General features: G+C 39.6%; 1 protein-coding gene across 1 annotated transcript in view; it reads right to left on the reverse strand.

The window, feature by feature from the left end:
• The window catches only part of sta (stubarista 40S ribosomal protein SA), a 59,393-nt gene extending 45,632 nt beyond the window's left edge, over positions 1-13,761 (reverse strand). Inside the window, exons 1-3 of the mRNA XM_067150470.2 lie at positions 13,649-13,761; positions 13,239-13,399; positions 12,956-13,161 (exon numbers count right to left, since the gene is read on the reverse strand). Coding sequence (XP_067006571.1) covers positions 12,956-13,161; positions 13,239-13,371 — 339 coding nt within the window. The 5' untranslated portion in view covers positions 13,372-13,399; positions 13,649-13,761. The remainder of the gene's footprint in view (positions 1-12,955; positions 13,162-13,238; positions 13,400-13,648) is intronic.
• Between the last annotated feature and the right edge of the window lie 1,695 nt (positions 13,762-15,456).

Consider the following 15,456-nt stretch of genomic DNA (forward strand, 5'->3'; position numbering starts at 1 on the left):
AGGATGAACTGAAGCGGTGGCAGGAACATTTCTCTGCGGTGTTAAACCACTCCTTGGAGGAGCAAGTAGATGCGGGAGAAGGCAAAGAGGAAAAATCCCAGTCTGACCCAAGGATTAAAGTCTACATTCCAACAGTGGAGGAAATCAAGCAGGCATTGAGAGAGTTGCATATTGGTAAGGCAACAGGAGTTGACAATATTCCAGAAGTCATGAAGGTTGATCTGGATACCACTGCCAATATGCCGCAGCCGTTACTTGAGAAGATATGGGTTAATGGAGAAATGCCGACAGATTGGAGATGTGGGTTGCTGGTGAAGTTGCCAAAGAAGGGCGATACGTCAAACTGTAACAACTGGAGGGGCATTACGCTTCTTTCAATCCCTAGTGAAGTCTTCACCAGGCTTCTGCTGAACAGAATTAAGGAGTATATCAACTTGAGGCTCCAACGGGAACAGGCAGGTTTTATTACATGTAACTAATCTCATGTTTAGATCCGTATTGAAATTTGCTATAATATGCTTACAATATTGTGATTTTTATTCCACCTTTTCAATACAATTGGTTTTATGTTGCTAGAAAATCATAATGCTACAACACTATTTTATAGGGACAGGTTTCCCTTGATTTCAAGCATCCTCAGCCTATGTAATCATCTCAAGGTTAAGACCTGTCATTTTTGATTTGCTTTGACAAATTTTTGCTTAATTATAATTCTAAAATTAAGTAATAAAATACATAAACATGAGAATTTGTGAACACATTAATAGTTTAACAATATGAATGACTATACTAAAATTGGAATATCCGTTAATTCTAAAGACATTGACGTCCAAAACACAGTATCTTCGAAATGTTGAAAATTTGGCTAAAATTGTTTTCCCAAAGTTCTAGTTTATTAAAAACAATTGTAATTTGACTCCTATGTTAAAAACAGGCAGGCTTTCGATCGAATCGCTCGTCTGTAGACCAAATAAACACCTCGAGGATAATTCTGGAGCAGTGTGCCGAGTGGTCATCTTGCCTCTATGCAGTCTTCACCGGCTTTGAAAAAGCTTTTGATTCGATCAACAGAGCAGCTATGTGGTAGGAAGTGAAGCCGTATGGAGTGCCATCACAAATTACCAACCTCATTCAAGAAACATACCGTGATTATACATGCAGAGTCATTCATGAGGGCCGTGTATCTGAGCCTTTACCTGTACGTTCAGGAGTACGTCAAGGTTGTATCCTCTCGCCAACCATGTTCCTGGTGGTGATTGATGCAGTAAAGCAGAATATAATAACGTGAAACGTGGTATCCAGTGGGGATTGGCTAATAGGTTAGAAGACCTAGACTTCGCTGACGATGTGCGTCTCCTGTCTGAGACACATGGTGAAATGCAATCAAAGATGGAAGACATAATAATTTAAAATGACCTACCAGAGATTGAATATATATACATCTTTTCAATTAATTACACGGTTTGATAATTTATTACATGCAGTGATGTCCCAATGAGAGTAACTTTTGAGTAGTACACTACTCAAATGCGAAGTGAACTAAGTGAAGACCTTCTCCGACCTGGGACCTGTTATCTCAATGACGAGAGTTAAAGTCAATGGGAATGCGACTTTGAGCATCTCCACCTGGATATGTGATGGCTCACAAATTTGTCTCGCCCTCTTGGTGAGTGTTGTGAGAATACCTTGTTTTTGTGCTGGATGGTGGTGAGAATCTGCATAAAGAACATGAACGTAATATTCATCTCAACCAACCAGACAAATCAGCAACAGCTGAGCACGCTCTATCATCGAGTCATGATGTCATGTTCCAAGATGCTCGAGCTCTTACCCATACTAGACATTACAGGTCTAGGATTATACGGGAAGCTGTGGGAATACGTAGAAATTCTAACAATTTCAACAAGGACACCGTGTGACGTTCCCACTCGGCCCACAGATGTGTGACAAAATTGACGTGGCAGGTCACCTTAATGTTAATTTAAATAAGTAATATATCATTGTTTCTCCATAAACAATATCCCATGGGCACCAACCTTCAAGCTTACAGCTTGAAAACGATAGTTGATAATTAATTATGATGATAATATGTAATGAGGCTCTAAAAACTCCCAGGGGTGGGGTGACTGAACACCAACCATTAAGTACACTAACTTGGAAGTTAAAGGATCATTAATAATATTTTCAGAAAATACAAATTAAAACAGCTATTTATTAGGATGAAAAACGTGACGTAACAGCGTATTAACAAAATCTGAACTTACGGAAGGAATAGAAAAATTGAATGAAATAAACTCCAAGAACATGAATTGTATCGCGGAGACTTGTAGTAATTTATGCCATTAGCTCACCATTTGTAGTCTTATCTGGATACGATCTATGTAGCAGCTGATGATTGATGTATCTCTCATACAGGCGGCGCCATCTCTTGTTGTGGATTCCACTCCTACTTCTGCTTTGTGCATAGTACACTAGTTGTACTATGACTTTCCTGCCTTAAACACTTCCTACTGTACTCCTTACATAAAGTCGTAATGAGTCCTAATTTTAATAACAAAACCACGTTGGGTTATGGTCATGGAGAGAATACACTTGTATTCTTCCGTATTACGGAACAGTAGCGTAAATAAATTCATAACAAAATCTCTCCTGTCCTATACCAGTCATAACCAGTCAATACGTACAGCCCTCCTCCGATGATAGATTAGAATTGTCCTTCTAAGTAGTTGTAAGCAAAAGTAAGTGTCTCCTGAGTCTCCTCTCCAGCTCTTGTCGTTGATGTATATAGGCACCGTGTGCGTCGCTCTAGCGGCCGGGCGGAGAACAACACGTGAGGCAGACTCCAAACTCGCAGTAGCTGTTCTGTTATGACTGAGCGTGTAGTTACTCAGATGATAATGGCAGAGAAAAGGAGATCAAGTAAACGCAATTGTTATGTTGTCAGTTGATCCAATACTTACGCAAATACGGGAAGTGAAGTACAAATTTATTGTTTTCCAAAACAAGCAATAGATGTGGACCGAAGGAGGCGATGGATAATACAAGGAGTTAACCGAATGAAGTAAGTAGGCCTACACATACGTACTGCACATGTTTGCAATAAATTCAGTTGATCCGATTTAATTTAATTTTTAGCACTGATGGATCACTTTAGCAACCTCAAGAATATGTAGTGCACATTTCATCGGAAACAAAAGATCTGGACACCCACTAAGCCCAGCCTATGTTCAGACAATATTTCCGGGTGAATCCAAGAAGAGGAATGTGTCGCCGGGATCCAGCTTACAGCGCTTTCACTGGCAACTCAAGCGATTAAAAAAGGAAGAATCAGACGGAAAATTTTCAAGTACAGTTTGCAAAAGTAACATAACCAAGGATGCATCCGTGGGAACAGATGCATCTGAATTTCATTGTTCAGATTTCATGTTTTCTTGTTCAAAAGATGAAACCGATGTAAATACACAAGAATGTATTCCACTTAATTTCGGTCTGGGAGGGGACCTTACGAAACATGATCAAATTTGTGGAACGGAAGACGATCATGCATACATCAAGGGTCCCGGTTTCCAAGGCTACAGTTCCATAAGGAACAATACACAAATGCGAGATTTAACAGGTGTGAACTTCAACGTCTTTGCCTTGCGTTATTACCAAACTGTAATGTTTCGAAATTATGTAAAGAAACCAGATTATTCATTTTCCTAATGAAAATTGGACTGTCCTATTCTGCATTGAGAGTGTTCACAAGACAACAATTTCACGTATTTTTACGACCGTGCTTATGCAACTTGCACTGCTTACGAAACATTGCATATTCTGGCCTAGTAAGGAAAGTGTTCAAGAAACAATGTCTCCAGCATTTAAAATAAATTACGGTAATTGTCGAGTCATTATTGACTGCACAGAATTTAGAGTTGAACAGCCTCCCCAAGTAGATCAAGAGATTGTATTTCTATTCTCAATACAAGGGTTGAAGCACTGTAAAAGTTTTAATTGCAATCACGCCTAATGGTATGATCGCTTTAAATCTAAATGTTACGGTGGAAGAGCTAGCGACTCATTCACTATGAGAGCTATGTCTCATTTCCAAAATTTGATGCCTGCCTGGCCATCAGATAATACAGATGTTGATTCCCAAAGGGAATTTAAAATATTTGTCCCGAATGAGTAAATTTATAATACCAATATAATGGTCCGTTATTGGACATGATGGCCAGGCAGGCATCAAATTTTGGAAATGAGACATAGCTCTCATAGTGCATTGGCACTGCTGGTGGCTTCAAGTAGCCTATGCAGTGGCCTCCACGGTATGCACTAGCCTTGCGTCTTGGGTGGTGTGCTAAGTCCCAACTGATGAGCCTAACTTAGCACATGAGGGCGAAACGCAGGCAACCAAGAATGAGTTAGCTGGAAAATTTGTAATGTCCAATAACGGACCATTATATTGGTATTATAAATTTACTCATTCGGGACAAATATTTTAAATTCCCTTTGGAAATCAACATCTGTATTATCATTCATAAAAACCGTCAGTGGTTTACTTTCCTTCAACCTAGAGATGAGGCCATGGCTGATAAAGGATTTAGGCATCAGAACTAACTTATCTGGCCGTGGTATCATAATCGTGACACCACCGTTCTTACATGACGGGAGATTAACAGCTGAGGAAGTTGAGAGTACTTACAATATTGCGAGTGTTAAAATTCACGCAGGAAGGTGTATTCAAAGAATCAAAATATACAATATATTACAGAAATTGTCAACAGAACTTTTTCCACACGTGGATGACATCGTCTGTGTGTTGCGTGTTAACGAATTTGCAACCTCATCGAATAACACAAACAACAAATGAACTTCCATAGCATTCTATTGCTTTACTTTCCATTTCACTTCTGTAAGAATGTTTAAAGAAGCTCCCCAATTGGAGATTCATTTACAAACGCGAGAGCCTAGTTTTGATCCGATTTGCTTTCGTGCTAGCAGATACTTATCTTTTTTTCTTGAAACCATCGAGGGCTTCCTGATTGAGATAGTGTCCAGGGAGATTTTAATTATATGATCTGTATCAACCTGCACTTTGCTGGTAAAAAACATTTCGTCACTCACAGTGCGAAAGGTGTATTTGTCTGGCAAGCACACGACGTTAGAGACTTGTCAATGTAATAGCTGTGTCACAATTTCCTCAAATTCTTCTCTCCCCACATAATTCACTACCCTGTCTATCAATAAGGTGACTACGGCCCTGCAAGATTGTTTGATTTCAGTACTTGCTCTGCTCGATGCTTTTTACGAAGACTGCAAGGGATGTGTTTTAAAATATCCTCAGTTAATTCGAAGGGGCGAAGAGATGTCCTCAAAGTCTTTTACCGAACAGTTCTTCACGCGTTTGACTTTTCTATATTTTTCTGTTGACATTGTTTTCGGGCTCGGTTTTCCCAACTGTTGCGGATGGTCTGTTTTGGAAACAACACTTTCATTATTTACATAATACACTACCGCAGCTACGCGTTTGCAAGTTCTTCTGGCGCCGGCAGGACAGGAACATTCGCTGGTAGAGACATTACGATTCTGGTCAACCTGAACACAAAATAAAAATGCGTACAACGTAGCAAACATGCATCAATTAGTCCTTACTAAATAAACTATATACATTTTTACCTAACTACACCTTGCCTACCTCAAGTTTCACGATAACCCTTTCAGACCTGAAAGAAAACTGGAGGTGTGAATTTTTGTTTGTACGTCAAGAACTGACTAAAATGCTCCTCAATACACATATTAATAGTTTATTTTACAAAATAAAAACTAACATCCAAAAAACAGGACCCACACAATTGTGCGTATCAAAATTCAAAACCTCGTTGTATCACGTACGATGGTGTAGCTTCAAAATTTACATTCACTAACCAAAGTACACACTTCATTGAATATATTCCGGTATTCAGTAAACCTTCTAGATTAATATAAACGCAGTAAATAAATACTTACTTTCGGCACTACTGCTTCCTGCCATCTTGCCGATCAACTGTGCTTTTTAAACTCTTCTTCCTTCGCCCTGGCGGTCAAGCGCATACTAAAATCAATTGAAATACACGCCACGTGTCCTGCACAATCACTGCAGTCCGGTGTAGCGCCGAAAAAACATCAAATACGGTCAGGGATAACTAAAATACGAACCCGCACAATTGTGCGTACTCGGTCTGAAAGGGATACAAGGAGGCAAATTGCCAGATGTTTGTCGGGTGACTTTTCCTGTGATGTATCCGAAACCATTCGAAATTAACTCTTCAAAGCCGTTCATGTGGCCACTGACAACAATGTTTCTTCCTTTATTGCACGATGATTCACTTAGATCCCCGAATTGAATCGCTTTAAACCCACAACTTGTTCGAATGTTACACACGTACTGAGATTCTCGCACTGCACCTCACCTCTTGTTTCAGAACGGGCCACTATGTAGCGCTAGTAGTAGAATTTCGATCTATCTGCACGGTGCCTATAGCCTACAAAATCTCTTTCCAACAACCATATCATATGGTCCAGTAAGATTTGAAACACGTAATGGACTACAAGAAATCACCAGCGTTAAATGGATTCCAAGTTCGCGGGCTTCGATGTCTGATGCAACGTTGCCAGTTTCTAAAATGCAAACCGTTTAATACAACGATGCTGTAATTAAATTAAATGTACCGAGCTCGATAGCTCCAGTCGCTTAAGTGCAGCCAGTATCCAGTATTCAGGAGATAGTGGGTTCGAACCCCACTGTTGGCAGCCCTGAAGATGGTTTTCCATTGTTTTCCATTTTCACACCAGGCAAATGCTGGGACTGTACCTTAATTAAGGCTGCAGTCGCTTCCTTCCCAATCCTTCGTAAGTAGGCCCGTAAATGTAAAACAAAGTGATACAGAAGCGAGTGAATGTGAGGAAACACTTCATGGAAGTGCCGATTGTAGTGTCCAGGACAACAATGACCAGTGTGAAATTTATGGTGTTCAAGACAATGATAAATCAAACATTAAAAATACGTCAAAATTTCAATTGCCAGGCAAACTGAAATTTCAGCAATCTTGGCTTTGATTACTGCCGTGGCCAATCAAATATCATCAATACGAATAAAAAATTATATTTATCACATGTAACACTGCCGTGGCTGCGCTATGAAGAAGGAATTGCGAAGTGTGAATTGTGCAGTAAATTTCCTAGTATTTCCGACCAAAATTCTAAAGGATCAGTCTAAGCGGTTCACATAACGTGTGTACGTAACATGACATTGATAGGAGTACGACATAGACATAAGCCTGGAATGAAACATCTGGCGATGAGGAACATACGAATTTGGAAAACACCGAGACGAAATAACAATAGTGAAAGGACAGGGAAGTGAACTACTTACTTACGTGACTTTCTGTTCTAACTCGAGTAAAGAAATCAACGGATGTCCAGATGAATCATGGCCAACTGCGATAAGACCTCACTCACGCGCACCCAAGTTATCTGAGTCGGACACAATCTCGCCAGAATCATCCCGAGTGAGCTTGAATGCTTTCTGTTCATTGACTGATCGATATTTACTAGGAAGAGAACTCAAGTTCAACTATCAAGTATTCATTGAATTATATAAATAACAGTCGCTGTTTACTTTTGCATCCCATCTCATTCACGAAATAGCAATGGTCGCCAACTCAAGTTTCCTCAGTTTAAAGCCTTTTTCCTTTAGCTGTAGTGTAATGTGTTAATGAATTAGTTTTCTTTAGAAAGGAATGAAACTATTATTTGGTTTACATTTGAAAAGAACTCAGTATTTCTGTTTCCTTACTTATTGTTTTCTTCAGCTGCCTGTCAGGGTTAATTCAACAAGTATGTGATTTCTGGTAGAAAATACATTACTGTACTACTACGAATACAATTGCCTTCGTTTTCATTACTCAAATGTGCAAGCCAGTCAGTCTTAACATAGATTTGAGTAATCTCTGCGCACACAGAAAGCACTCAGGTTACGGAGATGCCAACATCCAAGAAAGGCAATTCGTAATGCAGCTGTTTAGACACCGGGGGGGGGGGAAAGAATTTTTTTCCCCCCTCCCGAGATCTTACTAACTTACATATCATTGAAAAATCAATGAGCAACATACAATTCAAACAGATATTAAAAAACTCGCATATAAAGAGTGTATCATTCTTACCTGCTAAAGCAACAGGTGATCTGCAGTAGGCCTACATATCTGAGTGGAGTTTGAAGGATCATTTCTCTTGTTGAGTACTGTAGTTGCTCTCTTAGCAGCTTGTAGTTGCTGTCTGGTAAACGTACACTGGTGACATGCTTTTCCTTTTGATATCATGTGCATCCTCTGCACTAACAGAGCACTTAACAGTTCGGTGTTCATATTAGCATGGAATTCAAGTTTTGTTCTTCCTCACCATGAAAATGAAAATCCCCAGCCTGTTTCCAGTCATTCGACAGGGTCAGGGATGGAACAATGAAGCCCCCATCTAGCGGCAAAGATAGGAATTGTGCCGGCTGCCGAAGCCTGTCGCACTCCTCTGGGGCAATGATTGATGAATGACAGATGTAATGAAATGATATTGGAGAGTGTTGCTGGAATGAAATATGACAGGGAAAACCGGAGTACTCGGAAAAAAACCTGTCCAGCCTCCGCTTTGACCAGCACAAATCTCACACAGTGACTGGGATTTGAACCACGGAACCAGCAATGAGAGGCCAGCGCTGACGCCTGAGCCACGGAGGCTCTGTTCTTCCTCACCATGTGCAACTGAAAAATCGCGCTTACACACACTACAAAACACGTGTGAATGAGATTTTAAGGTATGCAGTAAACAGGGCCATTCTTTCGAGTATTCCTTCCTAAATTTCTGAACTATTTTTGCTTTATTACTAGCGTCACTAACCACAGTAACGTCACCACACGTATTCCATTACACAAGAAATCGCTTCATTATTTCAAATTCTTCACATTTTGTAACACACGATTAGCATGTATCCTAGAAGAGCAATTATGTAAATTTGGCAACCAAAATCGCAATAAATACTTCAACAGTCATGCACACAGTATCCACAATGAAACTGAGTTTCTCATCACTTCGCTGCCAAAACAAAGACAAAAGAACTTGCATACTTGCATGGAAGTATGGTCATGCGACGAACAAAGACAACAGCTCCGGAAGATATACCACTTCACAAGTGCCTATTTTTCCGGTAGTGGAAGCACACACTGCATTCGTCACGTGAAAACTTGAAGTAGTCTTACACGAGGGGCAGGAAAGGGGTATAAATTATTACTGAGAAATCTGAAAATAATATTCTGAGAATTCATGCTGTGACGACATTACTTGTGTATCCTTTTGAACCCTTTATCCGGTTACGTGAACGCTAGTGATCCACGAAATATCACTGTAATATTTGTCACAATGTGAAAGGTTATCATTGATTTACTAAAATAAAGTCTCAAATCCCAGGTAGATTAAGAAATAATGGAATTTTACACAATACATACTTTACTGCGTTACAAGTACATACAATTTCTTCTGCGTCGCACGGCTTCCGTGTTTTGTTTGTGTGTAACACTTTCGTGTGTCATGTCTTTGCGCACGGAAGTTCTTTGATATCGTGTCACTTCAATTGTCAATTGTCTAGTAGTGCTCGAAAGTCTCTTCACGGTAGTGCTGCAAAGGAAGAAACGAGATATGCCATCATTTCCTGAATTATATCATGATATGCAGGAATTAATTGGTGATAAAAAGCTAAGGCCTATGTACATAAGGAGAATTCTGTGGACTAGCGAGCTCAAGTACAGAGATAGATTACCTCTTACAGTGTTTTCTTTTGGAAATGGTTGTCCTATGAACTTTTTTTATTGAATTTTTGAAAGGTTGCAGACGGAAATCTAACGTTCTAACTCCAAAGAAAGTCGCAAAATTCATAGGAATTTGGAAATGGTTGGAAAAGTGTGTGTACGAAAAAAGAATGGAGATTTTGAAGAAACGAACATACTATGACATCTCGTTAGGGCGAGTTGTGGATTTGTGCCCTGATTCATGAAATGATTTATTGGTCCAGGGATCATGCTCTTTTCCTTTAATAAAGTAATATATCTATTGGTCCAGGGAACATGCTATTTTCCTTTCAACAAAGATAATTTTTGTAGTACTTACGATATTTCTGTGTAATGTGCAGCAACAAGTTGTTGAATGCGTCCTTCGTAGACTTTCCGTACAGCTCCATCCACATAAACTGGTCGATATGCTCTGGGAGCAGTTTGGAGTTCATTACTCCCATGCTTCTGGCATATCGTTTAAGTCGTGACCAGTAGCCTTCAACTTGACTGGTGCAGGCACCAGTGATGGGGTCGACGAAATTTCTACTATGGTTGACTGTTTTATGAATGAATGGTGAAAACCCCCCCCCAAAGTAGATAATTTAGAATAACTCCGCCAACGGTCAGTCCATAATTCAGTTCCGGGTAGAACATGTTCTAAAATTATGTCCGTTAATGTTTGTGATTTCCTGTTGTCCACATAGATAATCATTCCCCTTTTCTTCTGAGTATCGTAAAGGCCGAAAATCCACTTTTGTTTAATTACTCTCCCAACGTTATATTTCCTTTTTGTAATTACACTTTCGTCAAGCTGAACGATAACCTACTCCACCAAACTGAAATTTGTCTTTATCCTGAAGCAATTTCCACGAGCAAATGTCACGGAAATAACGATATTGCTGAACTACAGAATGCTTCGTTATATTCATAATATTCGCACTGGCTAACACGCGACATTTGGATGCCCACAACCACATCAACGTAAATATTGAAGTAATTTCAAATTTTGAATCGCTAAAAAATGTCCCTTTCCTCAGGCTTCTGAATGTTCGGCACTTCTTGCATCTGAAACTGTATCCCAGAAATCCACTTTCTCTCTTTACTAAAACACAATTCCCTCTACAGTTACTTTTGATACACCTGGGTTGCTTCGGCGCGAGATTTAGGTCTTGTAATTTCCTTATTACATGGTGATTTTCGTCCTCAAAAAAAGCGATAACATCCTTAATGTTGTTCACCTCCATTTTGCTTTTTGAACTGTCCGCGCTAGACAAATGCACAAAAATAATGAGAATTCACAGACATGGCACTTCCATTCATCGGTGCCAGCCCTGGACCTCAAGAAACAAACAAAAGACGGCGCGAGCAGCGATATGCAACATGATGGACTCCTGTTTACAGCTCGTAAGTACGTATTCATATTTCTTGCTAGTAACGACGGTATTTCTTAATCTACCTGGGATTTGAGACTTTATTTGAGTAAATCAATGATAACCTTTCACATTGTGACAAATATTACAGTGATATTTCGTGGATCACTAGCGTTCACGTAAACCCTTTATCCATTTAGATTTTTTTTAAAGTCATAATTTGTGGTGTGCTATTCGTAAAGGCGTAATTGTGATGGGTAATTTGTAATTATTATGATTGAATAGTAATAGTTGGCATCTCTGGGGTTCCCTCATTTGTCACTTTTACGAGACATAACAATGGCCTTGGCATCTCATCTCGCACTCCCTACCTGACTCGCCAACTCTAGTTTCCTTACTCGCTTCTTTCATGACATATTGCAAATGTCTCGCTCCCCTTGCACTACCCGGTTGGCTAGTCAACTTAAGTAGTGTTTCCGAATACGAATGACTATAGTTGACGAAGTATTCGACTCGTCACATCACTAATACATACGGTATCATTTTTCCCTCCGCAGCCCAGAGTTTATAACATTATAGGGAAGGTAAAATAATGCAAATTTTACTTGGAATATCTTCTAGAGGAGAGATGTGTTCATTGCGATGTCTAGGAACCCACCATCCCGCCCCCAGAAGTACGTTTACTTTTATAACTTAATAAGAGCAGCAGCCGCCATCGGCCATGGCTAGAGTAACTACTCGCATTCTCAATGGTCAACGTGAACGGAATGGTGATAGATACATTGTGTTACCAACCCCGGCTGAATAAAACCGCAAAGAAAAAACACCATGTGAGAGGAAACAATGTGAAATACACAACAGCAGTAATTTAATTTAATACTTACGTTAATGTAGAGACGGATACAGGGCTGCGGAAGCTTTGAGGAATTTTACCAATCGTGTTTCCTCACGAAACTAGGTGCCTAAGGCCGCTTCGCGGCTTGTAACCGTCCAGACCAATGGTCATGTCCACGGCAAAAATCCCAACTGTCCAAACCAATGGTCTTGTCCACAGCAAGAATCCTAACCGTCCAGACCAATCGTGTTTCCTCACAAAACTAGGTGCGTAAGGCCGCTTCGTGGCTTCTAACCGTCCAGACCAATGACTTCGTCCATGGCAAGAATCCTAACCGTCTAGACCGATCGTCTTGTCCACGGCAAGAATCCTAAACAATAATCACCACCAGTAACAGTAACAATAAGTACCACTAATTAGTTCCCAAGTACAGAGGTTGGCAGCCCTGATCGCCTCTCGACAACATTCTACCCGAGTGTGTAAACAAACAGCAGTTGTACAACAGCAGCTGAATATAGCGAGTGCTGGGCTGCGGAAGGTAAAATTATAATATGCAAACAATGACTTTTATGTAAAATATTTACTCCAGTAAGGGAATCTTCATTACTGCTGCCTACATTGAGGTTAGTTTGTTCTGGTGTCTGGTTATTTTAATAGGTTATCTAGGTCGAGCCGACAGCAATGACGAGCCATACTCAGGGCAGCAATATACGCTCTATACAAGGACCAGCTTTACAGGATTCCAAATATATATCAGACATATTAGCAGTCACAGAAAATACTGCACCATAAGGACTGAAGAGTGGCACTCTACAGTGATCTTATCTAAAAAAACAGAGAACACTATATAAATTAAACACAAATACGGAAGATGGTGGTATCGAATATACTATTTCAGTAAAAATTAATTAGCTAACCTGGATTTGGTTCGTAAATGCACCTGGCGTGAAACGTCCAGCAATTGGCGTTGCTCCCGTGTGAGCGGCAAATTTCAGAACTGCACGTTGCCCGTAGTTCCGAGAAGAAATCACGAACACGTCTGACGGATGTTCGATAGCTACCACAGCACGTGCGGCCAAGAGTAGTTTCTCCCAAGTTCTCCGCAAGTTGATAATATGAATACCTAACAATTAAAATGAATCAATACAAATAACAAATAACAATGAATTCAAACTTAAAATTCTGAAATGGATTAATTACCATCAGAACGCCGCTTGTAAACATACTGCTCCATCTGGAAGTTGACATTGTCGGTTCCCAAATGGGTGAACGCTGCCAACATCTTCGTCACATCATCTTCCTTCAAACTCAACACATCCAGACCCCCAGACATCTTTCTGCCTTAAACAATAACGTTGTACCTGAAATATAATAGCTGTCATGAGTGTCACTTCGTCAATTAACAAAACAATTTCTACTATTAACAAAAACGCCACGGGCTTGCAGCACACGTGTTCGCAGAACTTGTGGCGTTTTAAATAAAGTACGCAAAAGAAGCTTAAATAAACAAAGATCCAAGAAAATTTTACACAAAAGTACGAAATGGAGCACATAATGCAACTTAAATAACAACTTGAACAAAGAAAAATCTACACACTCAGAACACTTACGTATACGTGCTCTAGTAACAGGCCATTAAAGGAAAAGGAAGTGCTGTAAACAGTTCAAATTAGAACTAATATTATTGTACAAACTTTACAATAAACTACTAAATTAAAATTTCCCTAAATATTAATCCAACATTTTATATTTTATATGAGGTAATTTCTTATACCGATATTCTATATTATTAATTATTAACAAGACAATCCAGTAGTTGTTTTACGACGTAGACACATGCCGGGGAATTTTCTTCTTATTCTTCCTCGTGATAATTTTAAATACTTACCAATGGCATGATAAACAATTGTTCATGTTGAGTGTATGTGGTGATGCGTTGTATCTGAGACAAAAAACAGACAAATCGTACTGTAACTACTTAAGTGATCGATCAGTTATTCTCAATTCATGTGTTCATTGGTTTAATGGTTAATGAAAAGCAGTGGCGAAGCTAGCTATATTACTTGGGGAGTCTAAGAATATTGTTCAAGCTTACCTTAAATTCTTTTATACAGCAAGTGTATGCGGCGCTCCTTTCTCTCTGCAAATGCATCAATGACACGGTCCCTGAAGCTCTGATTATTTGACAGTTCGTGCAATAGAGATTTCTCTATCGCAAGTGTACTTAAATTACATAGTCTACTGTTTGTCATTGAATTCCTCAGGAAGGTTTTTATGCGTTTTAGCGCACTCATACTTCTTTCACTCGAACACGTTGTCACTGGAAATGTGAGAACTAAACGAACCAAACGTGTTGTTTGTTCGTAAACCTTGTCCAGACCATTATCCAACATATATTTTAGCAGTATTTGTGGAGGTAGATGTTTAGCTTCATCAGAGTACACATTCACAAGTTCATTTGTCAGTTGTTCACTTTCTAAAAAAGGGTACATCTCCAGGAGTTGTTTCATTTTCATTGAGGGAAAACTTGTGTTGTAAGCCTTAAATTGATTCTCATCCAATAATTCTGCAAAATGGAAGTTTTCAAAGTCACAGAACCGTATTTCCATCTGTACCACGGTGGTATCAATTATTTCATATGCTAATGCTGTGAGGGTTGGCACTACAAATGATTCTGTTGCCATTGCGGTATTGAGAGCTTTGCTGGTGTCTATGCATTCATTCACTGTTTCTTCATTTCTCAGATTTTTTAAGTTATTTATGGTTTGCTTTATCTCATGGTTGCAGATATTTACATTAGATGTGCATTTTGCTTGCAGCACCTTGAATAAATGATCCGTGTAGCAAAATATCTTGTTGAAGACGCACAACAGGAAGAGGAAATTAGGGTCATCTAATCTCTTAACCAGTCCCATAGCACCATTAACAGATTCGCCATCCCATTCTTCATCTTTATCAACAATGTGTGTAAGAGCTTCTTTCAAGTCCTTGAAATGGGATGCTATTGTTAGTGTTGCTCTGGAGTGGAAGTTCCAACGTGTCGTACATGCCGGGGGAAGTTTAAAGCCTTTATCTCTTAGGACTTGAGTTCTCTTTGATGACTTGCTGAAATATGTATGGAAGGCAGTCAAATCATAAGTAAAGAGACGCACTTTCTTTATAGCTTTTGCTCCATACAAGAGTACCAAATTAAGCTTATGTGCATAGCAATGTATAAACATTGCATGTGGGCAAACTTGCTTTACGATAGTTTGAACACCCCCTGTAGAACCCGCCATTACGGAAGCCCCGTCATAAGTCTGACATATTAACTTCTTTTCTACGCCCCATTTTCGTAAGACATCCAATATTACGGCTGACAGTCCAGTGGCACTTTTATCTTTTGAGACGTCATAGAACCCCACAAACCTCTCGTGAA

The sequence above is a fragment of the Anabrus simplex genome, chromosome 6 (assembly GCF_040414725.1).
Source record: "Anabrus simplex isolate iqAnaSimp1 chromosome 6, ASM4041472v1, whole genome shotgun sequence".
NCBI classification, from domain to species: Eukaryota; Metazoa; Arthropoda; class Insecta; order Orthoptera; family Tettigoniidae; genus Anabrus; species Anabrus simplex.